The sequence below is a fragment of the Boeremia exigua genome (genome assembly GCF_020726555.1).
Source record: "Boeremia exigua strain MPI-SDFR-AT-0100 chromosome Unknown C7974scaffold_1, whole genome shotgun sequence".
Classification (NCBI taxonomy): Eukaryota; Fungi; Ascomycota; class Dothideomycetes; order Pleosporales; family Didymellaceae; genus Boeremia; species Boeremia exigua.
This window is the reverse complement of record NW_025763518.1, coordinates 2,835,269-2,848,855: the sequence shown is the minus strand read 5'-3', so window position 1 is coordinate 2,848,855 and position 13,587 is coordinate 2,835,269. Positions and strand designations below refer to the sequence as shown.

Here is a 13,587-nt window from a genome sequence, read left to right as displayed (position 1 = left end):
TACACGCTGTAGCGATACACATACGAATGCGATACCAAACGGTTTCGTTTATCTTCACCATAGCTCCTCCTCTCAAAGAATTCCTGGCAATACGGAAATCAAGCAACAGGTATCAAGCACTGCTGACGAGTATACTTCTGACGGACGATAGCCACAACTTCAACTTCGACGGGCGGGTGCATCAGTACCTTTCTGCAATCAGGGATCATGATCCTACACAATGCCCCAGCCATGACGCTATAATCATGACAAAATAAGCAACCACTGTACTAACGAATTCGGGGTAAGAAGAACTCATCGATGTAGCAGTATCTTTCTCGATATAATGTGATCTTTAATTTTCTCTCCGCACTGGTTTATAACTTAGTATGAAACGAACGACGAATTCTACATGCGACGTGATTCTGGTGCAAGGTCGGCGGTTTTTGTATCTGAGAGCAATGAGAAGCGAGAAAGGAATTTTGTAAAACATCAGTGAGTAACTTCTAGCGGGTTGAGAACCTAAGTCAAGGTTCCGATATCTTTCGTATTTGTTCAAACAATCAACGATTGCGAGCGTCCTTTGTTTGTGACAAACGAAGGAGGCTTCTTCTGCGTATATAAAACCCCCACTTTCCAATTCCAACAATCCAGTAAGACAACTAACATGAGCAGCTTAGGATCGAGAGACTATACACCGGCTCATCTGAGCCTGGTGGGCCACTCTGATGTTCCAGCTGGCCAGTCTTGCCAGTCAACTGATGCATCAACCCCAGAAGAGTTAGTTCGTCAACGTCTGACAGACATCCCTAGGCTATCCCAGCAAGTCGAGTTGAGCCCGGAGCCAATTCCCAGCGCAGTTCTAGACTCAGCCTCTGATGCCTCGACCATAACGTCAACCACTGACCACCCTGACATGAATACCTTGCACAACTCTTTCGCAGCAGCAGCAGCTCGTCGTGCATGTGCACGTGCGCGCGAACAAGAACAGGACGATGTTCAAGCTAATGGCTCACAAAGCTATACTGCTCATGATCAACGTTCAACTCAGCTTGGTGACGACTCGGAGTCTGTTCGATCCTCAATCCACGACACTCCGGCACGATACTATTCTCCACTCGAAGTTGAGACTGCAAGCAGTCGCAATATTCAGAATGTAGCAACACACGACCACGACCTCCAGGGTGAAACTCCTGGGCAAATTCATCAGGGCCCAGCTTCTCCCTCTAACCCTATGGCACCATGCCTGCCGCAGTTCTACAGCAGTGCAGCACCAGAGCAGGCATCCGTGCTTGAAGATATCTTACAAGACTACCTTGAAAATGACTCAGAGCCATCGGACACCGGAGCTACTGTAAGCGCACCCTCTGATATTACCACTTATGATTACTTACCATCTTCACCGATTCTTCATGCCCGATCTCGTGGCAACCGTCGCGTGCACATACCGCAACCGGACTTCCAAGCTATGCCTAGCTATCCATCGAGACTTGCCCCACAGACTATGCATGCAGAGCATGATTCAGAAGGACTGCCGCCTCGCCCTGAGCCTGGTGCAACCACAACTATAGATCGTTTCCAACGACGTTTTAGGAGCGTATTTAGTCGCAGCAACCCGGCCGTCGACGAAGGTATGGAGCTGAGCACGCTCTCTCGCGCATCAGTGAGCTATCCAAGGCTTTTCAGAGATGGTGAAGCAGCTGCGATGCGGACCCAGGAGCAGGAGCAACAGCGTGAAAACGATGGTCTGCAGATCGAGACGCAGCAGACTCAGCAGCAGCACGTCTCTATCTGGATTTGGCTGGGCTTCGTTCTCGGAGGACTTGCCATGTTCGTGTTGATATATTCCTTGGTGACTTGGTACGGACGTTGAAGTGATGGAGAAAGGATGGCTCAAAGCGAGGTGTCTGGCATTCAGGTCGATGAACTCAATGATCAATATGCATAGTCTGGGTACTTTCTTTTGTTTCGCGCTTACTTCAACTACACCGTAGCGATGTTATGGCGATTGAAATCCAATGTCAGCATCTCCTCTACCAACATGTTAAGAAAGAGGTACATGCTACCGTCTTCGGATTATTGTGAGTATCTGCTCAATCAAATGCCGAATATGGAACAAGTCTTGACGTGGTCGACTCTCCGTTCGCGTGGCTGCGTTCGAAAATTTTAAAGCATACCTACCTGGGCACCTACTTTAATGCTCATAAATGAAATGTTCGGAATGTATCTAGTTTGGCGCAGGATCAGACTACCAGAAAGGTCCACAGGCGAGCAAGCTCCTTTATTAGTTAGAGGACTTATTTGCTGCACATGAGCACGTCCGATCGGCCAGTTGGCACTTTAGTGGAAGGATCCAACCCACCTTTATCGCGACCGATAGGCTACAAAATTGCAACTAGATTACTCCATTCATCTTAGAAAGAGAGCGCCCTCTTGGTTGTTGCTGTATCTTGCCAAGTGGCAGATTGGATATGCCTGAGTGCAGTAGGATATAAACAAGCTGTTGAGGCGAGGGGTAAGAGGGTAAGGCATTGTTGACCTAACCGCGAATAGAAGCTATACCTAGCTTAGTGGTGATATCATCGTCATAACTATAGACTACCCTGGTGGGTACATCAGGGCCTTTTGTACCCACCTAGTACATTAACTAATACTTCCCATGTGGGAGTTTCCGTGGCTTCCCGTGGCCTTCCGCTCTACGGAACGGGTACGTCTTGGACGACCCGCACATATCAGTCACCATTAGGTATATGCGATTCCGATGCTGCGCTGCATAACAGCTGCTTACAGTCTTCGGAGAAATTTAAGCTCACAGACGCATGATCAGGGTTCGTTCAATCTGCAGAGTTAAAACATTCCCCCTTAAGTTCTGAATCCCCGTCAGGATACGCCACGCTGGCACTACCCTGACATGAAACCCCCAGCGCTTTCGTCAGAGGTCCGATAACAGTGGAGCATGAAGTGATCGTCTTTATGGCGGACGTGGATGCGTGCAGGTTCCGGTACTAAATCCTGGAGTATAAGAAGCTCGACGTTTTTGAGAGAAAAACAACAAACCATCTCACTGTGATTCTCTGTCTACATTAGCAGAACTCTCATAGACTAGTGGATACCCGCTGCTGATTATTCCCTACCTGTAAACTTTCACTTTTCCTTGGCTCCGTTTCATCTACTAAATCAGAAAGGCTGCACTCGCGTCCTCCCGTTATCTGACCATGGCTCTCCCACCGGAGGCCGGCCTCGAGTTCGTCGGCAGTGATAACCTCCACAATGATATCTATCCTGCGATCGATGTCGCCAAATCCAGCCACCTTCAACAGCCTGGAAAAGTCGTCTTGATCACCGGAGCGGGCCGCGGCATCGGACGAGCCATGGCGATTCAATACGCGCTTGCAAATGTCAGTACCATCGTGCTCACCGCACGAACCGGGAGCGAACTTGATGAGGTGGAAGCTCGTATCAAAGAATCAAACCCGAAAGTGACCGTGAGGAAAGAGGTGTTCAGCGTAACAGACGGCCACGCGATCAAAGAACTTGCGCAGCGAATCGAACAAGACTTTGGACGTCTTGATATCTTGATAAACAACGCGGGTCTCACTCATGCCTGGGAGCCGATTCTTGACACAGACCCGGAAGTTTACTGGCAGGTGCTAGAAGTCAATCTTCACGGACCACTCCTTACCACTCATGCCTTTTTGCCTCTGCTAGTCAAGACCGCGGAAGCACACTCTACGCACGTCAACCTCATCAACATCACGTCGCTTGGAGCTATCACAGTCGTGCCGGGCGGTAGCTCGTACGGAATTTCTAAGCTCGGCCTGCAGAAGTTGAGCGAGTTCGTTGGGGTGGAGTACGGTGCAAAGGGAGTTAACGTGACCGGCATACACCCTGGGGGTGTTGCTACAAAACTGTCAGACGGAATTAGCCAAGTCCAACACCGTGAGTTACATGTGGCCGGCAGTGGCATAGGAGAATACGCTGACTCATGCAGTTGTGACCGAAACGACTGAGCTTTGTGGTGGATTCGTTGTATGGCTGAGTAACCAAGACCGAGCGTGGTTGAATGGGAGGTATGTTCAAGAACACACGGCATTGGAATCATGAGAATTGACAATTTTGCAGGTATCTTAGTGCCACGTGGGACGTAGAAGCCTTGGAAAATATGAAGGAGGAGATCGTCAAAGGGGATAAGCTGAAGGTCAAGATGGTCATCTGAAGTATTCAATGAGGACGATTGTGACATCTTAGTCTCATCACAGTGGCGCCTCTGGAGATTATGTCCCGAAGAGTAAGACATTGGTACAAGTGATGACGAGAAGTTGGCGTATGGAAGTGTTGTACAGAGTTCGTCGCTGTGTAAGAATTACAATACCTGCCAAGCTATAGCTTATCAATCATCATACATACGCACGGTTAGGTCGAGGTTACAGTCATGTAACAAGAAAGAGTTCTCTGGGATTCAATCAGACACTAAGATAACAACATGACCCTGCGTACAGGATTTACTGCGCCATAACACCCTCCCAACCTCGGTCATATCCATGATCTCCTCGGAACAATTATCCTGGACTCGCTGACTTCGTATCTCGACATCCAATAACAGCTATCAGTGCTCATGGCTCATACGCCTTAGGCACGTAGTTCAACTCACTCACACTCCCCTCCTCCGTCCCACCGGTCTTCCGTGCTTGCCTCGCGGCATACTTGTCCGCGCACCAACACACGAAACTGAGCACCATACTGGCACCCAACAACAGAAATGTAATCAGAGTACCGTAAAGTGCGAACCGGCTCTCGCGACAGAGGGCACCGAAGTTGCTGTTGCCCATGTTTGCCGGCAGCGACATGTCCTGCTTCAATGGCGACGAGTGCTGGTAATTGCATGCCCAGGTCTGAATGGTGTCGACCTCGGGGGCCTGGCGGTTGAGGATGTGTGCCCAGATTGTTGTGATGAGGGTCAAGAGGAGGGAAGGGAGAGTTGTCGCGAGGCTGAGCGCTGCACGAAGAGTGTGCTTTTGGTTCAGCTGCAGCTATTGACTGTTAGCTGATTGTTTCTACAGCTTTGTGTTTGACCTGTTGGAGGTGACTTACGCTAGGGAGGAAAGAAGCAATAAGGAAGGCGCTGGAGAGTACGAGTGCGATCACCGATGATGCGATGAGAGCTTTTGTTCCGTGGGTGTCGAAGTGTTGCGGCCACATAGGGAGCCACCAAGGATTGGAGGTTTGTTGCTTGTTGAATACATCGAGTGTGTGCGCGCTAGTACCGAGAATTGTGATGCTGAAAATGATAACAAGAGATGTGATAACCGTCTGAGCAAGGTGGAGGGGCGCCGGGTTGATCTTCATTGTGCTGGCGTTACAAGATGATCTTTTTGCGGCAGTCGGTGTGAATTTGTAGTTGAACAACGGGAACTGGTGAATATGAAAACGCAAAGGATGAGTGTGTAGCAATAGTCTGTACAGAAATGCCTGACCCTTGAAACAAATGAAGGACGAGAAATAGGAGCTGTCTTTGTGTGCCTGAATATTAGTGATTTGAGGGGGGTTGACCATGCTTTAAACGAAGTGGTTGCAGTCATTGTTTCAAGCCAATCAGTACCCCATGCGGATATGTCAAGTCCCAAAATAGCGATAAATGATGTCCATCTGCGTTACCGCTCACCCAAAATCGAGGCTCTGCGGTTGGCGATGCAGTTCGAACTCGTCAGCGCGTAGGCGCATGTCGGCACCAAGCAGGAAGCTTATGAGTTCAGATTGCAGCCGATAATGCCAAAAGGGGCCATTTAGCAGCATTGACTCTGGGGGGTCTAAAGAAAAGCATGTGATTCGTCCATGGGGTAGTTTGTGTGCTGTAGTTAAGCACCATGGCTGTCGTGTCGCTCCGCTTGTAGCGCAGGCTAGAATGAATCTGGTTGCCGACATAAAGAGCGCTCGGGGTGTCAACCAATGAAAGTAAATAGACGCTTGCCTGCGAGCGCTGTCGATCTTCTGAAACAATACTGTGCATGGACAGCGCTTCGGGGGCTGTAAGCAAGGATGCAAAGCTCAGCGCTTAAGGATAGTGGGCTCTGGTTGACGCTGCGTTACGATTGGCTAGTCGAGTCGCACCAAAAAGCCTACCCCATCTACCTACATTCGGCTCATCTATAAGCGAAACGCTTCTGATAATTGAGAGAAGAGGAGATACTGTTCAGGCATAAAAGTATCAATCGAACTTGGAAGTTGCGTTGAAATGTCTATACATGTCAGTTACGCCATCCAGATGCTGCAAAGCTCGCGCTCCAACGCAAAAGTGAACATGAAAGTCAAGCTTAGCCGAACGCCCGTGTTGCTGCCCTTGGACGGCGGGGTGCTGCGAACATATGCAGCTTCTATAGTTGACCAGTTATTCCGCCACCATTCCCGCCGAACCATCGCCGTCTTCCAGATCCCTGCGGCACGGGTGCCTTACCCTTCTTCGCCGCCTGCAGGGGGTGTTCCTTCTCCCATTTCTCATCAGCCTTGAAAGCGGATATGGCGTTCTCGAGGTTATAATTCGCTTGCTCGAGGTAAAGAACCGCGACATCATACCTACACAATAGTCAGCGCTTATTCCTCTTTGGCGGTGCACGAAATGCACAACGTAGGACATACTCAGCGACTTTACACCCTACCATGAACTTTCTCAACTTGGTTTTCTTGATCTCCTCCTCCTCGCCTTCCAACGGCCGAGGACTGAGACTAACCCCGCCCTTGTAATATTCTCCTGGTATCAATATGGTCCTCCGCGCCGCTAACAGATGGTCTGCAAACATCTTGTTTGTCCGCCGCAAGACGTCTGGAGGCACGCCGTAAGCGAGCGACAACGATGCTATCGAGTCGTTGTTCTGGTCGACGAAGTGCAGGACATCAGGCGCATTCTCTATGCTCGCAGGTTTCTCTGGTGGCGGCTGTAGGGCATTGTGCGCTGTGTATGCCGGCAGCTCATCGTCTACTTGCTCGTTGGGATGTGGCGTGTAGGTAGGAGGATCGCGTAGGCCTTGCGCTGGCAGCGGAGAAGGACCGGTTGATATCTGGCAGTACGGACAGTAATTGGCGAATCGAGGGTTGTCAGTCAAGCAGCGAGCGCAAATGGCACGCCCGCAGCAATCGAGCCGACGCTCGTATTGCGACGGCTTCTCTGTCTTTTCATCGTAGGTTGGAGGAATAGACGACAGCAATGTTGCGCAGGTACAGCATGCTTCAGACGAGCTGTATTCCCTCATGATGGAATAGAATACTTGACAATAGGAAGTCTAGCATTTGTGAAGGTGCCGGGAGGCAAAGGCGCTCTTGAGAGATAGCACGTCATGACTAAGGATGCGGGAGCACGTGAGTATGGCGATAGTGTGGCAAATACCTAGCTGAATGTCGTTTGTATGTCACATGTACGATGCACGAGTATGATTGCTCTTGTTACCAGTTTGCCTATCATTAGATATGGTGGTGGTGGTGGTGATGTTCAGGGCCGAGGGATACGATGATTAGGCCTAAGGCTCCACCGCGGAAAGCCCTCCACGCTCAGACCACGCCAAGGCCACTTGCTAACCGAGCGTCAAATTGATGTCGCGAACTTTTCAACCGCCGGCCACGCTCGTCTTTCTCTACCCCATCCGCATCCTTACGAGGTATGATATGACTATTCCATTGAGTGCCCTTCAGAGAGCCAGGGGAAGCAATCGCGCCCGTCCGAAAGGATAGGCCTGACACTGCTCCCCTCTGCGACAAGAGCTGAAGAACCCTCCAAAGCTGCTGGCTGAGGGCACTCTCCATGCTCTGGCATCTGGAGGCTAACCACAATTTCTGCACAGATACCTCAGTCGCCCCTCGCCATTGAGAATCTTCGATAAACCGCCAAAATGGTCAAGACCTCCGTCCTCAACGATGCGCTCAACGCCATCAACAACGCCGAGAAGGCCGGCAAGCGCCAGGTCATGATCCGCCCTGCCTCCAAGGTCATCGTCAAGTTCTTGACCGTCATGCAGCGTCACGGTACGTCGAATTCCTCTTGTTGCGCATACATCTGGTTCTTCAAACCCTCTCCGGGCTGATAACTTCCCAATGATCCTGTCTTCTCTACGGTCTTTGGGCTTTAAGTGTCCGGTATATCAACTGCGGAGAACTTACACATCCTCGGAACCCTTCCATGATGTCCGATGTTTAATTTTGCGCTACATATCAAGTTTTCACGAGACTAATGTTCGTGCCAGGCTACATCGGCGAGTTCGAGGAGGTCGATGACCACCGCAATGGCAAGATCGTCATCCAGCTCAACGGCCGCATCAACAAGACTGGTGTCATCTCCCCCCGTTACAACGTCCAGCTCCGTGACTTGGAGAAGTGGGTTGTCAAGCTCCTTCCTTCTCGTCAATTCGGTTACATCATCCTGACTACCTCCGCCGGTATCATGGACCACGAGGAGGCTCGCCGCAAGCACGTTGCTGGCAAGATCCTCGGCTTCTTCTACTAGACTAGTTTTGGTGTGCGCGATGTTGAGGGATGCATATACCCGGGCTTAGCTACGCATGAGAACTGTTTGGCTAGGAATCCATCACGGCCATGCTAAACGACGAAATGACCAAAAGTTCATGTTAGTCGAAAGACGCTGCCAATCGGGCGATTGTGATGTTGTTCTTTACTTGACTGAAGTGGTGAAATAATTTCCGTGTTCTCTCTTGAAACACCGTGCCAGTTGAGTGTGTTTCCGTTGACGGGCTGGCGCGCATCATGCTCCTTTTGTAGGATCACTGAGAGTTGGGACCGAGCTGATGTGCCTACTTGGGGGCAGGTATCCAGTGTAGCACGTGCCAGGCCAAGTTCAGCGCGCAGGTTTAATGGCCGTTACAACAAGTCCAGGCGCAGTGTTGTCGATCAACAGGGTTCAGACTCCCAACGAAGCGTCACTGGGGGAGCGAGTGCAAGGCTGTGCTGCAAACTGGGAGCGATGGCGCAGGTGCGGCACATCCAACCCAGTGCTAGAGCGGGTGACGCTCAGGTTGTGATAGGCCCAGAACACGGGCAACCATAAGCTATCTACGTCAGGGGTTGGATGGGAGCCCCGCCCGCTACTGAACGAGTGCAAGCTGGTAATGTAGAACAGACAAAAGAACAGCACCTCGCTTCGACTGGAGATCCAGCGACGCTTCCGTGCTTCTCGTCGTGCAAACATATCGAGACAGCTCCACACTGTCTACCCCTCCATCCTCCACATTTTTTCAGGCCGTGCTTCTTGGCCGGCAACGGGCGCCCGCTGTGCCCAATCACAGCCGTCATGGAAGGGTGAGTGCTTCTGCTCCGCGTGCTGTGCGACGGTGGGGGATGCGCACATGTCAGCGCCCGGCTGCGACTGACGTTCTCATATAGACACAAGCGCTCGAAGTCGCAGAGCGTCAAACATATGCTGAGTAAAGTGACCTCGAAGACGGAAGGAACGTCCACGCCCGCGGAAGGCAGCACCACGCACACAGCCAACAACTCGCCGCCCAACTCGTCGCAAGCTTCGCTCAGCTCGCCAGTGGGTCACCAGCGCAGTGTCTCCCAAAAGCTGCGCCCAAACGTGCCTCCCGTCATGTCGAATGCAGGCGGCCCTAGTGAGGGCAGCAGCAGCAGCCAGCATCTCGCGTCTCCATCCTCGCCTACAACCAAAGGTGGATCGATTGAGCAGTCGGTCAAGTTGTTCCGTGTCTTTGAGTCGCTGCGCAATGGCGACACGACAGCCATCTCGAGGGCCATCCGCGAGCAGTCGTCACCGGGCGACAACGAAGGAGGCAGGACTTCGCTCTCGCTGCCCAATGCGCGCACTGAGGGCACGTCGATCCTACACCTCGCCATACAGTGCGCTGAGATACCTGTCATTGAGTTCGTTCTGTCCAACGCGACCGACGCGCCCGAATCGCCCATCGATATCAACGGCCGCGATCGTGACGGCAACACGCCTCTCCACCTGGCGGCTACCTTGGGTCGCGCCCCAGTGGTCCGGCTTCTACTCGACCGACCGGGCATCAACGATTCCATCACCAACTACAGCGGCCAGACGCCTTTGGACCTTGCCCGCACACCAGATATCTTCCAGCAGCTGCAGCTGACCCGATCCATCTTCATCGATACCAACGTGAAGAAAATACAGCAGTTGGTGATTGCTGGGGACTTGGATACTCTTGAGTCAGTTCTACAAGATGCGCGCATCCAGAGCACACTCGATGTTAACGGCGGAGAGTTTGCAACGGACCCGACTGTCATCGAAGCTGGTGGCACTCTTCTGCACCAGGCAGCAAAGAACAAAGATGTGAAACTTGCTCAGCTGCTGCTGCTGAACGGCGCAGACCCTTTCCGTCGCGACCGCAAGGGCAAGCTCCCGCAGGACTACACCAAGGACGACCGGACGCGTGCTATTTTGAAGCGATCGCCGGCTGCTGCGGCTGCCCAGCGAGGCATTCAAGAGAAGACGATTCTCGCTGGTCAAGCGCAACCTGGAGCTCCCTCTGACGGTGGCATGGGCTCCAAGGAGTCGCGTGAGATGAAGGGTTACCTTAAGAAGTGGACCAACTACACAAGCGGCTACAAGCTGCGATGGTTCGTGCTGGAGGATGGTGTTCTCAGCTACTATAAACATCAAGGTACGCCTCTAATACCCATAATTCCACCTTTGAGCTAACGTTCGCAGACGACACCGGCTCTGCGTGCCGTGGTGCCATCAATATGCGCATTGGCAAACTCTACATGGACCCACAAGATAAGCAGCGTTTTGAGATCCAGGGCAAATCCTCAGTCAAATATCACCTGAAGGCCAACCACCAAGTTGAGGCAAAGCGTTGGTACTGGGCTCTTAATAACGCGATCCAATGGGCAAAGGATGAGGCTCGGGAAGAAGAGAAGCGCGCGACACAGGATCAGGAGGCGCTCAAGCAGGCCAAGGTCGAGTTGCTTTCTAAGGAGGGCGACTCTGCAAGCCTTCATAGCTCCCGCATGGCAGGATCCCGAAGCTCGCATAACCTTGGCGTACCGCTCGCTAACCTCGATACAACTTCACGCTCTGCTGTCTCATATACGGAAGACCCTGGAAGCGCATATGAGCCCAGTCTAGGTGCACACGAGCTAGGAAGATATACCAGCCATCCAGGTGCACCTACTGTCGACGACGATGATGATGACGACTTCCACGACGATGACAGCAGCCATGAGGTGAAGCCGCACAACAAAGATGCCTTCAACATCACCGCTCAATCTGCGAAGTTGCAGCTCGACTTGTTAACATCAGTATCTGCGGCGTTGCAAGCCGAGAAAGCGAAAAACCCTAATATGCAAATCGCCGACCCTTCGATGACACAAGCACTGACCTCCTATGAATCTGCGATTGGAAATCTCAAGGGATTGATCGGAGACCTTCTGCGTATATCAAGAGATCGCGACGCCTACTGGCAGTATCGTCTCGATCGTGAGGCCAACGTGCGTCGCATGTGGGAGGACAGTATGGCCAAGGTTGCACGGGAACAAGAAGAACTGGAACAAAAGATTGGAGAGTCAGAAGAGAAGCGGCGCAAGACGAAGAAGGCGTTGCGAGAGGTGCTTGAGGACTATGAAGGCCCAGGAACTGCCGCCCAGGATGACGAGTTTGTCGAGGCGCCTGAGAATGAAGCCCAGCAAGAGGACTTGGCTCGGGCGAAGCCTGAACTGTCCGGCCAAATCAAAAGAAAAGCCACACTTGCCGACCTCGCAGCAGACTTTTCGGACGACGAGTCCGAGGCCGATGAAGAATTCTTCGATGCTGTTGGTGCTGGTGAGGTCGAAGTTGTAGAGATGCCTGGTGTGAACCAGAGCCAGAACGAAGCCAGGAAGCCCTCTGAGCTTCCCGCAGATGGCACTACCGATGACGTCTTTGAGCAGAAGCATGCGGTGGTTGCCACAGGGTTCAAGGGCTACGAAGATGGGCCGCGACAGAAGCTTGCTATGGATGCTGATGACCGGCCTAAGATCTCTCTTTGGGTGAGTCGATCAAGTGCGTTACTTGTCGTCAACTGCTAACGCCATACAGAGTATTCTTAAGTCCATGATTGGTAAGGACATGACAAAGATGACTTTACCAGTCTCGTTCAACGAGCCCACTTCTCTGCTGCAACGTTGCGCCGAAGATATGGAGTACACCGACCTTTTAGATGTTGCCGCTGAGCGTGAAGACTCTAGCGAGCGGATGCTCTATGTTGCGGCTTTTGCTGCTTCAGAGTATGCTTCGACTATCGGCCGTGTTGCAAAACCCTTCAACCCTCTCCTGGGCGAAACGTTCGAGTACGCCAGGCCTGACAAGGGCTTCCGTTTCTTCATCGAACAAGTCAGCCACCACCCGCCAATTGGCGCGGCTTATGCTGAAGCAGCCAAATGGGACTATTATGGCGAGTCTGCTGTCAAGTCAAAGTTCTATGGTAAATCTTTTGATATCAATCCGCTTGGTACCTGGTTCTTGCGCCTTCGTCCTACTTCAATGGGTGGGAAGGAGGAGTTATACACGTGGAAGAAAGTAACATCTTCGGTTATTGGTATCATGACGGGTAATCCTGTGGTTGATAACTATGGACCCATGGAGGTCAAGAATTGGAATACCGGTGAAGTGTGCATACTGAACTTCAAAGCACGAGGCTGGAAAGCCTCGTCTGCCTACCAAGCGGTCGGTAAAGTTCTTGGCGCAGACGGCCGTGTCCGCTGGTCAATTGGTGGCCGCTGGAACGATAAGATCTATGCACGCTTCACTCCCGGCTTTGAGGACGCAGACATCGACAAGGGTGGTAAGGAGGGCAAGCATGACGACAACAAAGCTTTCCTCGTCTGGCAAGCACACGAGCGTCCTACTGGCATTCCGTTCAACCTCACACCCTTCGTCGTCACGCTCAACGACCCCAACGAGAAGCTCGTGCCCATTATTGCGCCGACCGATACACGTCTCCGTCCTGATCAGCGTGCGATGGAGGATGGGGAGTACGACTTCGCAGCGACAGAGAAGAATCGTGTTGAAGAGAAACAGAGAGCGACTCGCAAACAGAGGGAAGAACATGGCGAGGATTTTGTGCCGAAGTGGTTCGCCAAGTCTAGAGATGCTACGACTGGTGAAGAATTCTGGGAGTTCAACCACGAATACTGGAAGACCAGAGACAAGGTCGCCAAGGGCGAGACGACCTGGAGCCAACACGGATTGGAGGATATCTTCTAGACGCATTGGCTCGAGGGAACCAGGTATTGCAAGACGACATGGTCGAGTGTTGGATGTACAAAGACCACTTTGGATCATGCACACATTCTCTCTTCCTTTAGAACTAGTAACAAAGAGGTTCAATAAGCGTGTTGTAATGTGTCCGACGGCCATCTTCTTGTTCAGTCGAGTTTAATTGATTATCGTGCGGAGGAGTGAGTTTACATTACGGCGACCAAAGGATGTATTCTCTTGATGTCAGGAGTCTGCGAGGTGATAGGTTCGTAAGGGTATGTGAGCGTAAGGAGAGTGAGTGGTAGCTGCGGGCGACTAGATCATCACGCGCTGAATGTACACCGAGATGGAGAGTCTAACAAGGGACGATCGGCGAATGGGCATAGGTACTACACACA

The 13,587-nt window shown here is 51.8% G+C and overlaps 6 protein-coding genes across 6 annotated transcripts; 4 read left to right on the top strand and 2 right to left on the bottom strand.

Annotated features, from left to right (window-relative positions):
• Window positions 1-646: 646 nt before the first annotated feature.
• Window positions 647-1,852, top strand: C7974DRAFT_371637 (uncharacterized protein; the record flags this gene model as incomplete). The annotated part of the gene is made up of 1 exon (XM_046140031.1): window positions 647-1,852. The coding sequence occupies one exon, from the start codon at window positions 647-649 to the stop codon at window positions 1,850-1,852; it is 1,206 nt and encodes a 401-aa protein (XP_046003273.1).
• Window positions 1,853-2,710: 858 nt separating this feature from the next.
• C7974DRAFT_468138 (putative oxidoreductase ucpA) lies at window positions 2,711-4,479 on the top strand. The gene is made up of 4 exons (XM_046146387.1): window positions 2,711-3,115; window positions 3,165-3,918; window positions 3,971-4,049; window positions 4,102-4,479. The coding sequence occupies exons 2-4, from the start codon at window positions 3,195-3,197 to the stop codon at window positions 4,193-4,195; spliced, it is 897 nt and encodes a 298-aa protein (XP_046003272.1). The 5' UTR covers window positions 2,711-3,115; window positions 3,165-3,194; the 3' UTR covers window positions 4,196-4,479.
• A 113-nt stretch (window positions 4,480-4,592) lies between these two features.
• Window positions 4,593-5,325, bottom strand: C7974DRAFT_408195 (uncharacterized protein; the record flags this gene model as incomplete). The annotated part of the gene is made up of 2 exons (XM_046143308.1): window positions 4,593-5,009; window positions 5,071-5,325. The coding sequence occupies 2 exons, from the start codon at window positions 5,323-5,325 to the stop codon at window positions 4,593-4,595; spliced, it is 672 nt and encodes a 223-aa protein (XP_046003271.1).
• Window positions 5,326-6,168: 843 nt separating this feature from the next.
• C7974DRAFT_22354 (uncharacterized protein) lies at window positions 6,169-7,370 on the bottom strand. Its single transcript, XM_046137215.1, has 2 exons — window positions 6,613-7,370; window positions 6,169-6,549 (listed from the first exon to the last, which is right to left on the bottom strand). Exons 1-2 carry the CDS (start codon window positions 7,221-7,223, stop codon window positions 6,351-6,353), a joined length of 810 nt encoding a protein of 269 aa, XP_046003270.1. The 5' UTR covers window positions 7,224-7,370; the 3' UTR covers window positions 6,169-6,350.
• Window positions 7,371-7,525: 155 nt separating this feature from the next.
• Window positions 7,526-8,670, top strand: C7974DRAFT_383713 (ribosomal protein S8). The gene is made up of 2 exons (XM_046140794.1): window positions 7,526-7,989; window positions 8,208-8,670. Exons 1-2 carry the CDS (start codon window positions 7,857-7,859, stop codon window positions 8,465-8,467), a joined length of 393 nt encoding a protein of 130 aa, XP_046003269.1. The 5' UTR covers window positions 7,526-7,856; the 3' UTR covers window positions 8,468-8,670.
• Window positions 8,671-9,074: 404 nt separating this feature from the next.
• C7974DRAFT_22297 (Oxysterol-binding protein-domain-containing protein) lies at window positions 9,075-13,428 on the top strand. The gene is made up of 4 exons (XM_046137206.1): window positions 9,075-9,276; window positions 9,361-10,613; window positions 10,661-11,979; window positions 12,029-13,428. The coding sequence occupies exons 1-4, from the start codon at window positions 9,269-9,271 to the stop codon at window positions 13,193-13,195; spliced, it is 3,747 nt and encodes a 1,248-aa protein (XP_046003268.1). The 5' UTR covers window positions 9,075-9,268; the 3' UTR covers window positions 13,196-13,428.
• Window positions 13,429-13,587: the final 159 nt, after the last annotated feature.

Excerpts from the sequence above, each read along its gene's own strand:
- C7974DRAFT_383713 (XM_046140794.1), top strand. The coding sequence starts at position 7,857 with ATGGTCAAGACCTCCGTCCTCAACGATGCGCTCAACGCCATCAACAAC. Across the intron at positions 7,990-8,207 it reads GACCGTCATGCAGCGTCACG|GCTACATCGGCGAGTTCGAG; the intron begins GTACGTCGAATT and ends TGTTCGTGCCAG.
- C7974DRAFT_22354 (XM_046137215.1), bottom strand. The coding sequence starts at position 7,223 with ATGAGGGAATACAGCTCGTCTGAAGCATGCTGTACCTGCGCAACATTG. Across the intron at positions 6,550-6,612 it reads GTAGGGTGTAAAGTCGCTGA|GTATGATGTCGCGGTTCTTT; the intron begins GTATGTCCTACG and ends ACTATTGTGTAG.
- C7974DRAFT_22297 (XM_046137206.1), top strand. Across the intron at positions 10,614-10,660 it reads CAGCTACTATAAACATCAAG|ACGACACCGGCTCTGCGTGC; the intron begins GTACGCCTCTAA and ends TAACGTTCGCAG. Across the intron at positions 11,980-12,028 it reads GGCCTAAGATCTCTCTTTGG|AGTATTCTTAAGTCCATGAT; the intron begins GTGAGTCGATCA and ends AACGCCATACAG.
- C7974DRAFT_468138 (XM_046146387.1), top strand. The coding sequence starts at position 3,195 with ATGGCTCTCCCACCGGAGGCCGGCCTCGAGTTCGTCGGCAGTGATAAC. Across the intron at positions 3,919-3,970 it reads AATTAGCCAAGTCCAACACC|TTGTGACCGAAACGACTGAG; the intron begins GTGAGTTACATG and ends TGACTCATGCAG. Across the intron at positions 4,050-4,101 it reads CGAGCGTGGTTGAATGGGAG|GTATCTTAGTGCCACGTGGG; the intron begins GTATGTTCAAGA and ends ACAATTTTGCAG.